A 17,550-nucleotide genomic window follows, 5' to 3' on the forward strand; every position below is an offset into this window, starting at 1 on the left:
AGCATTACATTTGTTTGTTCTATGAAACTCTCAAAATGGCCAGAAAAAGAGAACTTTCATGTGAAACTCGACAGTCTATTCTTGTTCTTAGAAATGAAGGCTATTCCATGTGAGAAATTGCCAAGAAACTGAAGACTTCCTACAACGGTGTGTACTACTCGCTTCAGAGGAGAGCACAAACAGGCTCTAACCAGAGTAGAGAGAAGTGGGAGGCCGCGCTGCACAACTTAGCAACAAGACAAGGACATTAGAGTCTCTTGTTTGAGAAATCGACGCCTCACAGCTCCTCAACTAGCTGCTTCATTTAATTGTACATGCAAAAAGCCAGTGTCAACATCTATAGTGAAGATGCAACTCCTGCCTTCAGGGCAAAGTGGCAAAGAAAAAGCCATATCTGAGACTGACTAATAAAAGGAAAAGTTAAATATGGGCAAAAGAACACAGACATTGGACAGAGGAAGATTGGAAAAAAGTTTTATGGACAGACGAATGAAAGTTTGAGGTGATTGGATCACACAGAAGAACATTTGTGAGACGCAGAACAGCTGAAAAGATGCTGGAAGAGTGCCTGACGCCATCTGTCAAGCATGGTGGAGGTAATGTGATGGTCTGGGCTTGCTTTGGTGCTGGTAATGTGGGAGTTTTGTACAAGGTAAATGGGATTTCCAATAAGGAAGGCTATCACTCCATTTTGCAACGCCATGCCATACCCTGTTGACAGCGCTTGATTGGAGCCAATTTAATCCTACAACAGGACAATGACCCAAAGCACACCTCAAAATTAAGCATGAACTATTTAGGGCAGAAGCAGGCAGCTGGTATTCTATCTGTAATGGAGTGGCCAGCGCAGTCACCAGATCTCAACCCCACTGAGCTGCTGTGGGAGCAGCTTGACCGTATGGTACACAAAAAGTGCCCATCAAGTCAATCCAACTTGTGGAGGGGCTTCAGGAAGTGTGGGGGGAAATTTCTCAAGATTACCTCAGCAAATTAACAGCTAGAATGCCAAAGGTCTGCAATGCTGTAATTGCTGCAAAGGGAGCATTCTTTGACGAAAGCAAAGTGTGAAGGAGAAAATTATTCTTTCTAATAAAAATCATTATTTCTAACCTTTCAATGTCTGGACTATATTTTCTAACCATTTTGCAACTCATTTGACGAATAAAAGTATGAGTTTTCATGTAAAACACAAAATTGTCTGGGTGACCCCAAACTTTTGAACGGTAGTATATGTTCTTATTTTAGGCATTTATAGAGGTAGACAGAGGTCAGATTGGGTCTTCTAATCATCCTGCAACCCCATCCCATCAATCTGTATTGCACTGTGTTCTGACACCTCTCTATCATAGCCAGCATTATATTTTTCAGTAATTTGTGCTATAGTATCTCTTCTATGGGACAAGGCTGGATGAACTGCCAAATGGACTAGTCTTAGATTCCCAAATGCATCAATGAATCTTCGCAGCCCATGGAATGTTAAAAGACTATTAGAAGTCAGGTATTGAGACATCTCTAAGTCTTGTGTTATTTCTCGGTTTATTTGCAGGAAAACAACAGAACAATGGTTACAGAGTTTTACCTCTTAGGATTTCAAGTAAGTCGAGGTTTAAGAACTTTCCTATTCTGTTTATTCCTCGTGGTTTATTGCTTGATAATATTTGGGAATCTCCTGATCATCACCTTGGTGTCCACCAGCAAGAACCTTCACACTCCAATGTACTTCTTCATCTCACAGCTGTCTATTTGTGACATTTTGTTAACCACAGACATTGTCCCCAACATGCTCTACATCCTACTTAACAATGGGGGGACAATTACGTTTATTGATTGCATGACGCAGTTCTATTTTTTCTGTACCTCTGAATCATTTGAATGTTTTCTCCTCACTGTAATGTCCTATGATAGATATGTGGCTATTTGTAATCCTCTTCATTACTCCACCATCATGGCAAGTGGAAATCATGTAATATTGATCGCCAGTTGTTGGCTGTTTGGATGTTTCCTTATGTTGATTTATACCATAACAGCAGCCAAGCTAAACTTTTGTGGCCCAAACATCATCAACCATTTCTTCTGTGACCTTGTTCCTCTACTAGAACTTGCCTGTTCTGACACCTTCATCATTGATTTAGAGGTTTATTTTCTAAGCTTTCCAATTGTCTTTTTTCCAACCACAATCATTGTAGTATCTTATACTTATATTGTTCTAACAATCTTAAGGATCCCATCCAATTCAGGTAGACAGAAAACTTTCTCCACCTGTAGCTCCCACCTCACTGTGGTCTCCATATACTACTGGACTATATTTAGTGTTTATGTTGTCCCAACAAAAGGACAAACACCCACCATGAGCAAAATCCTCTCAATGCTATATACTGTGTTTACTCCTTTGGTCAATCCCATTATATACAGTCTGAGAAATAAAGATATTAAGAAAGCTGTTCAGGAAATACGTCATAAGTTCTTAATTTGGTAAAGATTCCACACAATTCTGCCACTAACGCTCCAGCAGATATGGTTGCTTGAGCCAAGTATCACAGGAACCTGGGCTATGCACATGCTGTAAAACTATACAAAATGTACAAAATGTTCTTCAGTAAAGAAGTTTGTAGATGATTGAAATAATTACGATCCACCACTGGCTATTTCAGATGAGATTATCTGTATTTTACATATTCACAAATTTCTAGCTATTTAGACTCATGTCTATCAAGGTCAACTTCTCTTCGATCATGAATGCAGTTCGACATTCAGCAGTTATTTTTTTTTAGAATCTTCAATGTGACTTATTATCTACATATAGGAGGATCAACACCACTCAATGTCCGGATGCACGTCCAAAGGTTCCAAGGAACCCACTTTGGAAAACACCAGTCAGGGTACAAGAGAGACAGCACCCAATCCTGGGTTTTTCAATCTATCAATAAAAGGGAGTGTAAAAAATACAACATTTCAACCTATTACAGGTCTTAATCAAGTAATTGATAAAGACCTGTAGTAGGTTGTAACGTTTTCTATAAGGTCTATCTTGTACCCTTATTACCTATGTTATTTTTTCAAATGTATTCCACCACTTTTGTACTCAAATACACTGTTAATTTCCTAAATTCAAAACTCTTCATATTAAAGGAATTGTCCAGGCTGTGATGAAAAATCTGCAGACTTCTAAATCTTGATACTGTGTGGTGTTCACACTGTCACAATTCCACTGCATTCCCTGTGTTGGTGTGTGGTCACATGACCATGTAAAGGTATATGCAATTTGCAGACTCTTCTCTTGGGAGAAGGACGTTTATATTAGGTGTCTTATCAGCATGTGACCACAAGTAGTAAAATAATATACATCTAGTCACATAACCGATTAACCACAGGAGGAATACCGGAGAATCATAACAGTGTGCACTGCACACACTGTCTCGATTTTTCAGTCTGTTGTCATATATTGACTTCAGACTTTTCATTTCATTTAGTGATGTCCTTGGGTCCATTTCTACAGGTCTTTAAATAAATAGACTATGTGCCACTTTTATTAACCACAAATATATGCATTTTAACCCCTTAGCGTCGAAGCCTGTTTTCACTTTCCTGACCAGGCCAAATTTTTGGTCAATGTCACTATATGTGGTAACAACTTTGGAACACTTCAACGCATCCAAGTAATTATGAGAATCTTTTACACATTGTACTTCATATTAGTGGTAAATTTAGGATGTTATGATTTGGGTTTATTTATGACAAAATTGGAAATTTGATGAAAACTTTAAAAAAAAAATGCAATTTTGCCACATTGTTTGCACACCGTTCACCATTCTCGTAGCTCTTCTCTGAACTTGCTCCAGTTTCTTCATGTCTTTTTATAAAATGTGGTGCCCAAAACTGGACACAGTATTCCAGATGAGGTCTGACCAAAGAGGAGTAGAGGGGGATAATTACTTCACGCGATCTAGACTCTCTGCTTCTCTTAATACATTCCAGAACTGTGTTTGCCTTTTTTGCTGCTGCCTCACACTGTTGACTCTGTAGATGCTTTTTTCCTTTTTCTTGCCCAGATGTAGTACTTTGCATTTCTCCCTGTTAAAAAAACATTCTGTTAGTTGCTGCCCACAGTTCAAGTTTCGAAATTTGAATTTTTATGTCCTTAAAACAGATGGTCATACCACTAAAAATAATTAATAAATAACATTTGCTACATGTCTGTTTTACACCTGCACCATTTTTAATACATATTTTTCATTTTTTGAAAGAAAATTGACAAAATCTATTTTATTACGAATCATTCACATTTGAAGTGATTTTTAGGGGCCTATCTGTAAAGAAACGCTCAAAAGTTACCCCATTTGAAAATTGTACCCTTAAAGGTATTCAAAACCACATTTATAAAGCTTGTTAACCCTTCAGGCGCTTCACAGGAATTAAAACAAAGTAGTAACAATAAATTAAACATTTACTGTTTGGGTTGAAAGCAGGTATCATATGGGAAGGAGCGCTATTTGAATTTTGGAGCACAGTTTGGGCTGGAATAGACTGCGGACACCATGTTGCATTTTCTCAGCCCCTGATATGCCAAAAAAGTAGAAACTAATGACTGCATTTTAGAAAATACACTTCTCAAGGAATTTATTTATGGGTTTTGTGAGCATCTAGAACTCACTTGTTCTTCACTGAACTTTATAACATTGTGATGTAAAATGAAAAATTACATTTTTTTTCCACAAAAATGTTGCTTTAGCATTAAAATTTTTATTTTACCAATAGTAGAAGGAGGAAACGGAACACACAATTTGATATTTCAATGTTCACTGAAGTGGTTAATAGTGTGATACCTTTATAGATCGGGTCATTATGGATGCAGAGATGCCAAATATGTGTACTTTATTTGTTTATTTTTGTTTTTATGTAAGTATACATATTTATTGGTATAATATTTTTTTTTATTTTTTTGTTCTAAATTTTGTGAATTTTTAAAAAATATTCTTACAATTTTTTAAAACTTTTTTTTTTCACTATTTTTTTCGTAGTCCCTCTGTAGGACTTTAACTTTTAGTAGTCCGATCACTGGTATAATGCACTGCGATGCACATGTACTGCAATGCGTTACACTTGTCTGTGTTACACTGATAAAATGACTTTTAGACCTTGCTCCTGACATGGTCTAACAGGCCACCGTAGCTGGCAAACCCGAACCTTGGGTTGCCATGACAACTATTTGCAGCTCGCAATTATGTTTGAGTTTTGCTGATCAGGTTGGCATGCAAAAAACAAACCCCTCACACAGCTCTAATGATAGAAAAATAATAAAGTTATTGGCCTCAGAAAGTGGCTGCACAATTTTTTTTCAACACTAAAATATAAAAATAAAATACAAGTATGGTGTCACCGCAATTTTTCTGATCTGTGGAATTATAATGTCTGGTCATTTTACTGTACAATAAAGGCTATAAATACAAAATCCATAAAACAGCAGTAAAATTGCATTTTTTCCAAATTTCAATTTCATTTGATTTTATTTTCCCACTTTTCAATGTAAGATATGATAAAATGAATGATGTGATTCAAAACTAGAGTTCATTGATCATTTGTGGCTTCTAGAAGAAAGAGAGGATGAAACAAAAATGAAAAAATCGGCCAGTCCCAAAGGCATTAAAACTAGAGATGAGTTCTTTTGAATTTTGAATTTGCTGGATTCACCAAATTTCCAAACTAAAGATCGATTTGGGGCAAATTTCTTAACTAAAAAGATTAAAATCACCTGGAAAATATGCATAGAATATTATGAGTTCCCTTGAGAGTCAATTAAACACTTTTTGAGCTTTGCAATGGTAGCGCAACCTTTTTAATGACCAAATAGCTTCAATATATTTGTCTTTGGGGAAATAGATGATAAGCAACAGCCTATTTAACAACACACTGAAGAATCAGAATTTTTAGGCTACCTAAATTGTATAAAAAGGCTAAAAATCATCCCTTTTGCGGGATGGATGCATGCATTGCTGTTGTTTATTAGTGGTGCACACGGAATTTTCAAATGGTTGGGTTCAACAATGATTCCTGCTTGTGAAGTATAAAGACCTTTGTAGCTTTTTAAATGCTTTTTTTGTATCCAAAAATGATCCCTTTAACAAGGAGACACAACAGGTGTACTGTATTGTTTTGAATGTGAAGAGAAAATTGCCACTCAAGCAAAAGGGAAAATATTTATCAAATACTTTTTATCAAAATGTTCAAAAACTATCCCCCTTTTTTTTTAGACACAACAATTGCACTGTTTAGGGCTAGTGATGATGAGCGAATATGTTTAAAATCCAATTTCCAAAGTTAAGTTCGGCACAAATGTGGCACATTCGGATTAGTGATCGGAAAGGCGAGCAATTTTTCTTAAATTTGGGGAAAATCGGCAATATTCGGCGAATAAGTGAGGGAACATGATTGCAGGACAACTACAGTGTTTTTAAGAGTTTGGCTAGCATAGTGCTTCTGTATGATAAGCAGGGATTTGTGATAGATGAGTGTGGGGGCTGAGGAGAGCTCAGAACAGGTCAGATCAGCGGCGCGCTTGTAATCTTTTTTCCTGTAACGTTAAGTGAGGAAAGCGCAGCTAGCCAATCAGAGTACAGGAAGCATCCACACTGACCAGACACAAGGACTTCTGCCATTCGCTGCTGAAATCACATGTCCTCTCTATGTAAAAAGTGGTCATGTTCCCTCAGCGCCATTTTATGCAAGTCACTGCCGGTGATAGACGCTGATCCTGTACCCTGCTCCTGTGTAATGAGAGTTATTAGATAGATAGATAGGAGCTTGTTTGGAAGTCAGATAGTGTAGATAAGTCCTCTGCTGCGTACCTGTGAAATTGACCTTGCAGCAAATTTATTTTTACTTGTGCAATTACTGAGATTCAGACAGAAACAGGAGGGCCCATGACATAGAATTGTATTGTGCACTTCTTGCATTGTGCTGTATGCAATTTATTTTTTCACTTGCTAATATGATAAAGCAAGCAAGCCCTTGTAGTCCACCTTTTCATTTTGTGGGATTGAAATTCAGCTGTATGCAGACTCTGCAGAGCTTCTCAGTGCAGATCACAAAAATCTTTTTTTTGCATTTGCTAATGTGATAGTGTAAGCTATAGTAGCCCATTTTGTTATTTTTTGGTGAGTGAAATTCAGCTGTATACACAGTAAAAAAAGAGATTTGTTTTGTTGCTAGGCAGAGTCCACAACAGATATTTTTGAGTCACAAACGTGATACACTCTTCTATAAGCCACCTACTATTTTAGTGGCGTGGAACTTCAGCTGTTTCAAGAGTAAAAAAATAGATTTTTTCTGTTGCTAGACAGAGTCTAAAAAATATGTACTTTCTCTTGCAAACATGCTACACTCTGCTATAAACCACCTAGTCCTTTAGTGGCGATGAAATTCAGCTAAATGCAGAGCTTATGCAATGTAAAAAAATCAATTTTTTTGCTGTTCCTAACATGATATAGCAGACTAGATGTGAGTTTGAAATATCTTAGAGCATATATTCTATGTTATTCAGGTCTCATCCACAGTAAAAAAAAACCTTCTGTTACTAATATTATACAGCCGGGGACAAATCAGTTTTAAATAGTTTGGAGAATATATCATATGTTAATTAAGCCTCATTCACACTAAAAAAATACTTTGGTTCCTAACTAGAGTTGAGCGAGCACTAAAATGCTCGGGTGCTCGAAGCTTGGGCCGAGCTCGCCATAATACTCGGTTGCTCGACACGAGCAACGAGCCCAATGTTAGTCTATGGGAGACCCGAGCATTTTTGCGGCGGCACCCCCGGCAGTCTTTTAAAAGCCTAACAAGTGCCCAAAACGATAGTGACAGTGCTCAAATGACATGGGGACAGCATGGGGATCGCCTCAGGAAGCATTTCTGACCCCCATGTCACTGCTGTCAACAACGTGGTCAGAGGTATTAAGCCACTTTTAAGGGCTCACAATAAAACGTTCAAAAAAGAAACTGAAACTGCTTTCCTGTGAAATATGTTAAGGAAGTTCCTTTCCAGGGAAAAGACTTGTGTATAAGGTAAAAAAAAATAACCCCCCCAAAAAATACTCCTCCTCACCTTGGGCTATGTTCACAAGTAGCATTTTTTATGCGTTTTTGCACTTTTGTATTGCTTTCAACCGTGACAAATGCATTCACCAGGAAATGTCATTTTAACATTTTACAACCTTATCTGGCCATGTGGTGTGGGAACAGCATGGAGAAGACCACTGGAAGCATCTCTGACTCCCAGGTCCCTGCCTAAAAGTGTGCCCATCAGAAGTGATCCTTGCTGCATCAGAAGATGCAGACTTGCAACTATCCCCGTGCAAGTCCTTGCCCCAGGGAAGTGTTCAATTGTACCTCCCCCATTCCTTGCAATGCAAGCGCAAAAATGCAGCCAACCACTCACCCACCCCCAGGCTGCAATACTATACTGCTAGCTTGCACTTGAAATTGGGCCTTTTAGTTTGGAGGAGCCTGAAGCTGGCCACTACCACATGGCTGAGTGGCGGCGAGGTCTACATACTCAGTTCTCAGCCGCCACTATTGGTCCCGGGAACCTTCCTCACACTTTTCTTAGCCTGGCCTGCTTTAGGACAGCATTGGACGAGCCCACCAGACAACCAGAGACTCCTCCGGTGGACCCTGGTTTCTCCATCAGAGGAGTTGAGTGTGCCAAGTTGAGGAGCATGATGATGATGATAGAAGTTGGCATCTGCTTTGTTTTCTTGGAATGCAAGCGTAAGTGTGCAGCCTGCCACCCACCCACCCCCAGGTTGCAATGCCATACTGCTAGCTTGCACTTGAATTGGGGCCTTTTAGATTGGAGGAGGTAGAAGCTGGCCACTGCTTCATGGCTGCTTCGGCAGCGAGGTATCCATACTCAGTCCCCAGCCGCCCCACGGCCGGGTGTCCACACACGGTCCCCAGCCACCTGGGGGTGGCCGGGTGGCCATAAACGGTCCCAGCCGCCCCTCTTTCCTCTGTCACCTTGCACTTGAAATGGGACCTTTTAGATTGGAGGAGGTAGAAGCTGGCCACTACCTCATGGCAGCTTCGGCAGCGAGGTATCCATACTCAGTCCCCAGCCCGCTGGCGGCCGGGTGTACACACTCGGTCCCCAGCCGCCCCGCAGCCAGGTGTCCACACACGGTCCCCAGCCACCCCTATTTCCCCTGTCACCTTCCCACACACTTTTCTTAGCCTGGCCTGCTTTACGGCAGCATTGGATGATCCCACCAGAAAATCAGACTCCACCGGTGGGCCCTGGCTTCTCCATCAGGGGAGTTGAGACTGCCAAAGTGAGGAGCATGATGATGATGATAGAAGTTAGCATCTGCTTTGTTTTCTTGGAATGCAAGTGTAAGTGTGCAGCCTGCCACCCACCCACCCCCAGGCTGCAATACCATACTGCTAGCTTGCACTTGAAATGGGGCCTTTTAGTTTGGAGGAGGCCGAAGCTGGCCACTACCTCATGGCTGCTTCGGCAGCGAGGTATCCATACTCAGTCCCCAGCCGCCCGGCGACTGGGTGTCCACGCTCGGTTCCCAGTCACCATGGGGCGGCCGGGTGTCCATACTCGGTCCCCAGCCGCCCCGTGGCTGGATGTCCACACACGGTCCCCAGCCACCTGGTGGCGGGCTGGTGTCCATAACGGTCCCCAGCCGCCACTATTTCTCCTTTCACCTTCCCACACACTTTTCTTAGCTTGGCCTGTTTAGGGCAGCATTGGACGAGCCCACCAAACAACCAGAGACTCCTCCAGTGGGCCCTGGCTTCTCCATCAGAGGAATTGAGAGTGCCAAGGTGAGGAGCATGATGATGATGATATAAGTTAGCGTCTGCTTTGTTTTCTTAGAATGCAAGCGTAAGTGTGCAGCCTGCCACCCACCCACCCCCAGGCTGCAATAACATACTGCTAGCTTGCACTTGAAATGTGGCCTTTTAGTTTGGAGTAGGCCGAAGCAGGCCACTGCCTCATGGCTGCTTCGGCAGCGAGGTATCCATACTCGGTCCCCAGCCGCCCCTATTTGTCCCAGTGCGGCTTATACATAAGATTAAGCACGCATACCAAAACATTACCTGTGCCCTCCCCAGTGCATTTAGTGGGAAGGACAGCTTATTCCTCTGTAGTGTGTGCATGCCAAACCCCTGTTCATGGTACATGCGAAGATGCCTCCCACCCTGCACCTGCCGTTGCAGACTTGCAGCTATCCCCGTTCAAGTCCTTGTCCCAGGGCAGTGTTCAATTGTACCTCTCCAATTCCTTGCAATGCAAATGCAAGAATGCAGCCTGCCACCCACCTTCTCCCAGGCTGCAATACCATACTGCTTGCTTGCACTTTAAATTGGACCTTTTAGGCATGTGGAGGCGGAATCTGGCCACCACGTCATGGCTGCATTAGCTGCCTGGTATCCATATTCAGTCCCCAGCTGCCCGGAATCCGGGTGTCCACACTCGGTCCCCAGCAGCCAGGGGGCGGCCGGGTGGCCATAAACGGTCCCCAGTCGCCCCTATTTCTCCTGTCACCTTCCCACACACTTTTCTTAGCCTGGCCTGCTTTAGGGCAGCATTGGACGAGCCCACCAGAGAACCAGACTCCTCCGGCGGGCCCTGGCTTCTCCATCAGGGGAGTTGAGAGTGTCAAGGTGAGGAGCATGATGATGATGATATAAGTTAGCATCTGCTTTGTTTTCTTAGAATGCAAGCGTAAGTGTGCAGCCTGCCACCCACCCACCCCCAGGCTGCAATAACATACTGCTAGCTTGCACTTGAAATGTGGCCTTTTAGTTTGGAGTAGGCCGAAGCAGGCCACTGCCTCATGGCTGCTACGGCAGCGAGGTATCCATACTCGGTCCCCAGCCGCCCCTATTTGTCCCGGTGCGGCTTATACATAAGATTAAGCACGCATACCAAAACATTACCTGTGCCCTCCCCAGTGCATTTAGTGGGAAGGACAGCTTATTCCTCTGTAGTGTGTGCATGCCAAACCCCTGTTCATGGTACATGCGAAGATGCCTCCCACCCTGCACCTGCCGTTGCAGACTTGCAGCTATCCCCGTTCAAGTCCTTGTCCCAGGGCAGTGTTCAATTGTACCTCTCCAATTCCTTGCAATGCAAATGCAAGAATGCAGCCTGCCACACACCTACTCCCAGGCTGCAATACCATACTGCTTGCTTGCACTTTAAATTGGACCTTTTAGGCATGTGGAGGCGGAATCTGGCCACCACGTCATGGCTGCATTAGCTGCCTGGTATCCATATTCAGTCCCCAGCTGCCCGGAATCCGGGTGTCCACACTCGGTCCCCAGCAGCCAGGGGGCGGCCGGGTGGCCATAAACGGTCCCCAGCCGCCCCTATTTCTCCTGTCACCTTCCCACACACTTTTCTTAACCTGGCCTGCTTTAGGGCAGCATTGGACGAGCCCACCAGAGAACCAGACTCCTCCGGCGGGCCCTGGCTTCTCCATCAGGGGAGTTGAGAGTGCCAAGGTGAGGAGCATGATGAATATGATAGAAGTTAGCATCTGCTTTGTTTTCTTGGAATGCAAGCGCATGTATGTAGTAGCAGCTAGTCCTGAGGTGGTCAGCGTTTTGGCGCATATGCTACCCCCTCCGAGGATTGCTGGATGTTTTCCTTCTACTATCCCAGTTCTATGACTCCCGTTAAAACAAAGCTTCAGGTGATAAATGAAGGATGAGGTGGTGGCAAAGGAGAAAGAGGAGGAGGAACAGGGACCATTCACATCAATATCAGGCCAGTCAGCCACATATGTCTGGTAGGATATGTTTCTGTAACAAAAGGAGCGGTTCGGCTACACAGTTATAGGGCATACAGTGAGTGCAATGCCTACCAAAAATTTTGAGGCACTCCAATGCCCCTTGGAAATGACATGGAGGTCAGAGGGCCTTAACTAAACCATTTTTTCAATTTATAGCAACTGGGTCTCCTGTACACTGTTGGCCTAAGCAGTGAATGGAAGGCGTTCCAAAAATTATGAGGAACTGCAATGCCCCTTGAAACAGACGTGGAATACAGCATACTAAAAACCTTCAACCCATAATTGGGGAGTGGAACTCCCTTAGTTTTCGCCTTTCCATTGAAAAGCAAAAGCTGACTAAAAATAGGAGAAAATGCAATGCCCGTTGGAAGAGTCGTGGAGGTTAGAGGTAATTAAAAACAACATTTCAATGCCCCTTGGAAGAGCTGTGGAGTTCAGAGTGGTTTCAGAAGACACTTTTAATGCCCCTTTGAAGAGACATGGAGGTCACAGTAGCTTAGCAAGACGGTCTTAATGCCCCTTGGAAAAGTGGTGGAGGTAACAATAGCTTAACAAGACGGTTTTAATGCCCCTCGGAAGAGACGTGGAGGTCACAGTAGCTTAACAAGATGGTTTTAATGCCCCTTGGAATAGACGTGGAGGTCACAGTCGCTGAACATGATGGTTTTAATGCCCCTTGGAAAATTTGTGGAGGTCGCAGTAGCTTAACAAGACGGTTTTAATGCCCCTTGGAAAAGTGGTGGAGGTCGCAGTAGTTTAACAAGATGGTTTTAATGCCCCTCGGAAGAGACATGGAGGTCACAGTAGCTTAACAAGATGGTTTTAATGTCCCTCGGAATAGACGTGGAGGTCACAGTCGCTTAACAAGACAGTTTTAATGCCCCTTGAAAAAGTGGTGGAGGTTGCAGTAGCTTAACAAGGCGGTCTTAATGTCCCTTGGAAAAGTGGTGGAGGTCACAGTAGCTTAACAAGATGGTTTTAATGCCCCTTGGAAAAGTGGTGGCTGCCGCAGTAGCTTAACAAGATGGTTTTAATGCCCCTCGGAAGAGACGTGGAGGTCACAGTCGCTTAACAAAACGGTTTTAATGCCCCTTGGAAAATTTGTGGAGGTCGCAGTAGCTTAACAAGATGGTTTTAATGCCCCTTGGAAAAGTGGTGGAGGTCGCAGTAGTTTAACAAGATGGTTTTAATGCCCCTCGGAAGAGACATGGAGGTCACAGTAGCTTAACAATATGGTTTTAATGCCCCTCGGAAGAGATGTGGAGGTCACAGTCGCTTAACAACACGGTTTTACTGCCATTTGGAAAAGTGGTGGAGTTCACAGTAGCTTAACAAGACAGTTTTAATGCCCCTCGGAAGAGAAGTAGTGGTCACAGTAGCTTAACAAGATGATTTTAATGCCCCTCGGAGTAGACGTGGAGGTCACAGTCGCTTAACAAGACGGTTTTACTGCCATTTGGAAAAGTGGTGGAGGTCACAGTAGCTTAACAAGACAGTTTTAATGCCCCTCGGAAGAGAAGTAGTGGTCACAGTAGCTTAACAAGATGATTTTAATGCCCCTCGGAGTAGACGTTGAGGTCACAGTCGCTTAACAAGACGGTTTTATTGCCCCTTGAAAAAGTGGTGGAGGTCGCAGTAGCTTAACAAGACGGTTTTAATGCCCTTTGGAAAAGTGGTGGAGGTCACAGTAGCTTAACAACACAGTTTTAATGCCCCTTACAAGAGAAATACAGTACTGCATATTACAAACATTTTTCCCCTTATTGGGGAGTGGGTCTCCCATAGTTTTTGCTTATGCCTTCCAAGCAAAAGCTGCAAAAAATTAGCAGGAAATACTATGCCCGTTCGAAGAGTCGTGGAGGTTGGAGTTAAATAAAAACAACATTTCAATGCCCCTTGGAAGAGCTTTGGAGTTCAGAGTGGTTTAACAAGAAACTTTTAATGCCCCTCGGAAGAGACGTGTAGGTCCCAGTAGCTTAACAAGATGGTTTTAATGCCCCTCGAAAGAGAAGTGGAGGTCACAGTAGCTTAACAAGACGGTTTTAATGCCCCTCGGAAGAGACTTGGAGGTACCAGTAGCTTAACAAGATGGTTTTAATGCCCATTGGAAAAGTGGTGAGGGTTAAAGTCGCTTAAGAAGACGGTTTTAATGCCCCTTGGAAGAGAAGTGGAGGTCCCAGCAGCTTAACAAGACGTATTTAATGCCCCTTGGAATAGTAGTGGAGGTCACAGTAGCTTAACAAGACATTTTAATGCCCCTTGGAAAAGTGGTGGAGGTCACAATAGCTTAACAAGATGGTTTTAATGCCCTTTGAAAGAGACGTGGAGGTCACAGTACCTTAACAAGACGGTTTTAATGCCCCTTGGAAAAGTGGTGGAGGTCACAGTTGCTTAACAAGACAGTTTTAATGCCCCTTGGAAAAGTGGTGGAGGTCACAGTAGCTTATCAAGATGGTTTTTAATGCCCCTCGAAAGAGACGTGGAGGTTACAGTAGCTTAACAAGACGTTTTTAATGCCCCTCATAAGAGACGTGGAGGTCCCAGTAGCTTAACAAGACAGTTTTAATGCCCCTTGTAATAGTGGTGGAGGTCGCAGTAGCTTAACAAGACTGTTTTAATGCCCATTACAAGAGCCATACAGTACAGCATCTTAAAAATATTATTCCCATTATTGTGGAGTGGGTCTCCCACAGTCTTTGCTTATGCCTTCCAAGCAAAAGCTGACAAAAATAAGGACGGAGGAACTTTCAATAATGGCAACACGGACCACGGTCACCCTGGTGGCATAGTGGTGGTGGAGGCTGCGGATAAAGAGAAGAACATAAAACAGCCGAAATGAGGAAGCGTATACCCATGTGTGAGTGTGAAGCGGTGCATGTGAATACACCTCCCTAAATAACACAGTGGATTTGACTTTATGTTACTCTGCTGTCATTTGGTGGTGATGAGAAGTCTGGCCCAATCCAGCCCTTGTTCATTTTTACAAGGGTCAGCTTGTCAGCATTGTCAGTTGACAGGCGAGTGCGTCTATCAGTTATAATTCCCAGAGCGGCACTAAAAACACGCTCTGATAACACGCTAGCGGCAGGGCAGGCCAGGACCTCCAAGGCGTACAGAGCGAGTTCATTCCAAGTGTCCAGCTTGGATACCCAATAATTAAAAGGCACAGAGGAATCATGGAGGACACTAGTACGGTCGGCAAGGTACTCCCTCACCATCTTTTGAAACTTTCCACTCCTTGTGAGAGTACCCCGCGCCTCAGGGTTTGTCCGAAGGGAGGGTCTGAGAAAAATGTCCCAGAACATTGACAGTGTTCCCCTGCCTCTGCTGGATGGGAGTTGCGTCTCTCTCGTATGTACGCCTTGGTTGGGCAACGAACTGTGATCTCTGCCGCTATCTTGTTCAGATGGGAATTTTTTTAACAGTTCTGCAGCAAGTGCCTTCTGGTACTGCCCCATTTTCGTATACCTCTCCACCTCAGGAATAAGAGAGTGAAAGTTCTCCTTGTGGCGGGGGTCTAAAAGTGTCACCAACCAGTAATGACTGTCACCCAACATTTTGACGAAGCGAGGGTCACGGTTAAGGCAGCGTAACATAAAGTCAGCCATGCGTGCCAGACTGGTAACGGGCAAGACTTCCGTGTCCTCACCAAATGACGACTGACCATGCTCTCCTCCTCCTCCTCCCCCCTGTCCTCAGGCCACCCACGCTGAACCGACGGTATGACAGTTGGACAGGTACTACCGTTAACAACGCATGATACTAGCTCCTGTTCTTGCTCCTCCTCCTCTCCCTCATTGTCCCCCAAAGCACGTTGAGATGAGATGAGGCTGGGCTGTGTGTAATCTACCGCTACTGCTTCTTGATCCATCTCATCAAACTCTGGTTGCAATGCCTCCTCTTTAATTCTCTGCAGAGAGCGTTGCAAAAGACAGACAAGTGGAATGCTGACTCTAATGATGGCATCAACGCCACTCACCATCTTGGAGGACTCCTCAAAGTTTGTCAAGATGGTACATATGTCAGACATCCAGGTCCAGTCCTGAGGTCTTATGTGTGGAGTCTGACCTGAATATCGACGACCTTGTTGCTGCTGGTACTCAAAAACTGCTCTCTTCTACTCACAAATCCTTTGCAACACGTGGAGGGTAGAGTTCCAACGTGTGGGGACATCATACACTAGTCGGTGTGATGGAAGCTGCAAATGCTGCTGCAAGACAACAAGGGCGGCGGAAGCTGTAGCCGACTTGCAAAAATGAGCTGACAGGCGAAGTACTTTGACGAGCAGATCTGGCAACTCGGGGTATGATTTAAGAAACCGCTGAACCACGAGGTTTAGCACATGAGCCAGGCATGTTACGTGTGTGATCTCGCCTCCCCTCAGAGCCGCCACCAGGTTACCGCCATTGTCACACACGACCATGCCTGGCTGTAGGTTCAGTGGTCTCAGCCACAGATCTGCCAGCTCTTTCACAGCTGTCCACCACTCACAAGCAGTGTGAGGTTTCTCACCTAAGCTTATGAGTTTCAGCACAGCCTGTTGCCACATGGCAGAGGCCGTACTGCAGTGCTTCCAGCTTGTAACTGATGTGGTGATATCTGAGATGGAGGCTGAACATGAGGAGGAGGAGGAGGATGATGCACAGGAGCTGTACACTGTGGGGGAACTCGGACTGATATAGGGCCTCGGTGTGGGTAGGATGTGTTCCGTCCCAAGGTCCGACTGGGTCCAGTCTTCCACTATGTTTACCCAGTGTGCCGTCAGGGAGATGTACCGTCCCTGGTCACAAGGACTTGTCCACGTGTCCATTGTCAGGTGGACTCTCCCAGTAACTGCGCTGTTGAGGGTACGGCAGATGTTTTGGGACACGTGCTTGTGTAGTGCGGGGATGGCACACCGGGCAAAATAGTGTCGGCTGGGGACCGAGTACCAAGGGACGGCCACCGCCATAAGGATGGGGAAGGATTCCTTCTCCACCAGCCTAAAAGGCAGCATTTCCAATGCAAGCAGTCGTGAAATGTGCCAATTTAGGACTGTGGCCTGTGGGGCGCTAGCTGCGAATTTCTGCTTTTGTTCAAAGGTCTGGGATATGGACAATTGAACGCTGCGGTGGGACAAGGACGTTGATGTTGTTTCTTTAGATACTGCCGTAACAAGTGAAGACTGAAAGGAGGGGGCATCTTTGCATGCAGTATGGACAGGGGATTGCCTTGCACACACAACAGGGGGTTCTAATGCATGCACAACAGTGGAAGAAGCAGTGGTGACACCCGCTGACACTGGTCATGGACCCTGGGGTACGCCCCACAAAGTCGGGTGCTTTGCTGCCATGAGCCTGATCATGCTGGTGGTGGTCAGGCTGGTAGTTTTGTCACCCCTGCTGATGCTGGCATGGCAGGTATTACAAACGGCATTTTTGGGGTTATCAGCAGAGTATTTAAAAAAATTCCAGACTCTGGAAGACCTACAGGTTGTACTGGCAACGTCGCTAGTGTTGGTGTTACGGGGAACTGTTGCCTGCCTTCTCTGTGCGGCCACCACACTGCTTCTTCCTGCCTGTTGGGGTACTCTTCCTCCCTCACTCTGTGTGCTGCTGGTCTCGCTCTGCATGTCCTCCTGCCACGTTGGGTCACTTACTAGATCATCCACCACCTCCTCCTCTTCCACTTGTGCACCACGATCCTCCTCCTCACTTCCTGGCAATTGTGTCTCGTCATCGTCCACCTCTTGTGACAAATTGCCAGC

General features: G+C 44.5%; 1 protein-coding gene across 1 annotated transcript; it reads left to right on the forward strand.

Moving 5' to 3' along the window:
- The first annotated feature begins 1,546 nt into the window (after positions 1-1,546).
- LOC141167580 (olfactory receptor 5I1-like) lies at positions 1,547-5,786 on the forward strand. The gene is made up of 2 exons (XM_073654969.1): positions 1,547-2,453; positions 5,707-5,786. The coding sequence occupies exons 1-2, from the start codon at positions 1,562-1,564 to the stop codon at positions 5,784-5,786; spliced, it is 972 nt and encodes a 323-aa protein (XP_073511070.1). The 5' UTR covers positions 1,547-1,561.
- Positions 5,787-17,550: the final 11,764 nt, after the last annotated feature.

Source organism: Phyllobates terribilis, unplaced genomic scaffold (assembly GCF_046119375.1).
Source record: "Phyllobates terribilis strain yellow unplaced genomic scaffold, ASM4611937v1 Scaffold_11__3_contigs__length_659146591, whole genome shotgun sequence".
Taxonomy (NCBI): domain Eukaryota; kingdom Metazoa; phylum Chordata; class Amphibia; order Anura; family Dendrobatidae; genus Phyllobates; species Phyllobates terribilis.

What these genes read in the sequence shown, in the direction of transcription:
- LOC141167580 (XM_073654969.1), top strand. Translation starts at nt 1,562, where the DNA reads ATGGTTACAGAGTTTTACCTCTTAGGATTTCAAGTAAGTCGAGGTTTA. An exon ending in GAAAGCTGTTCAGGAAATAC is followed by an intron (nt 2,454 to 5,706) that starts GTCATAAGTTCT and finishes TCCAAACTAAAG; the next exon opens with ATCGATTTGGGGCAAATTTC.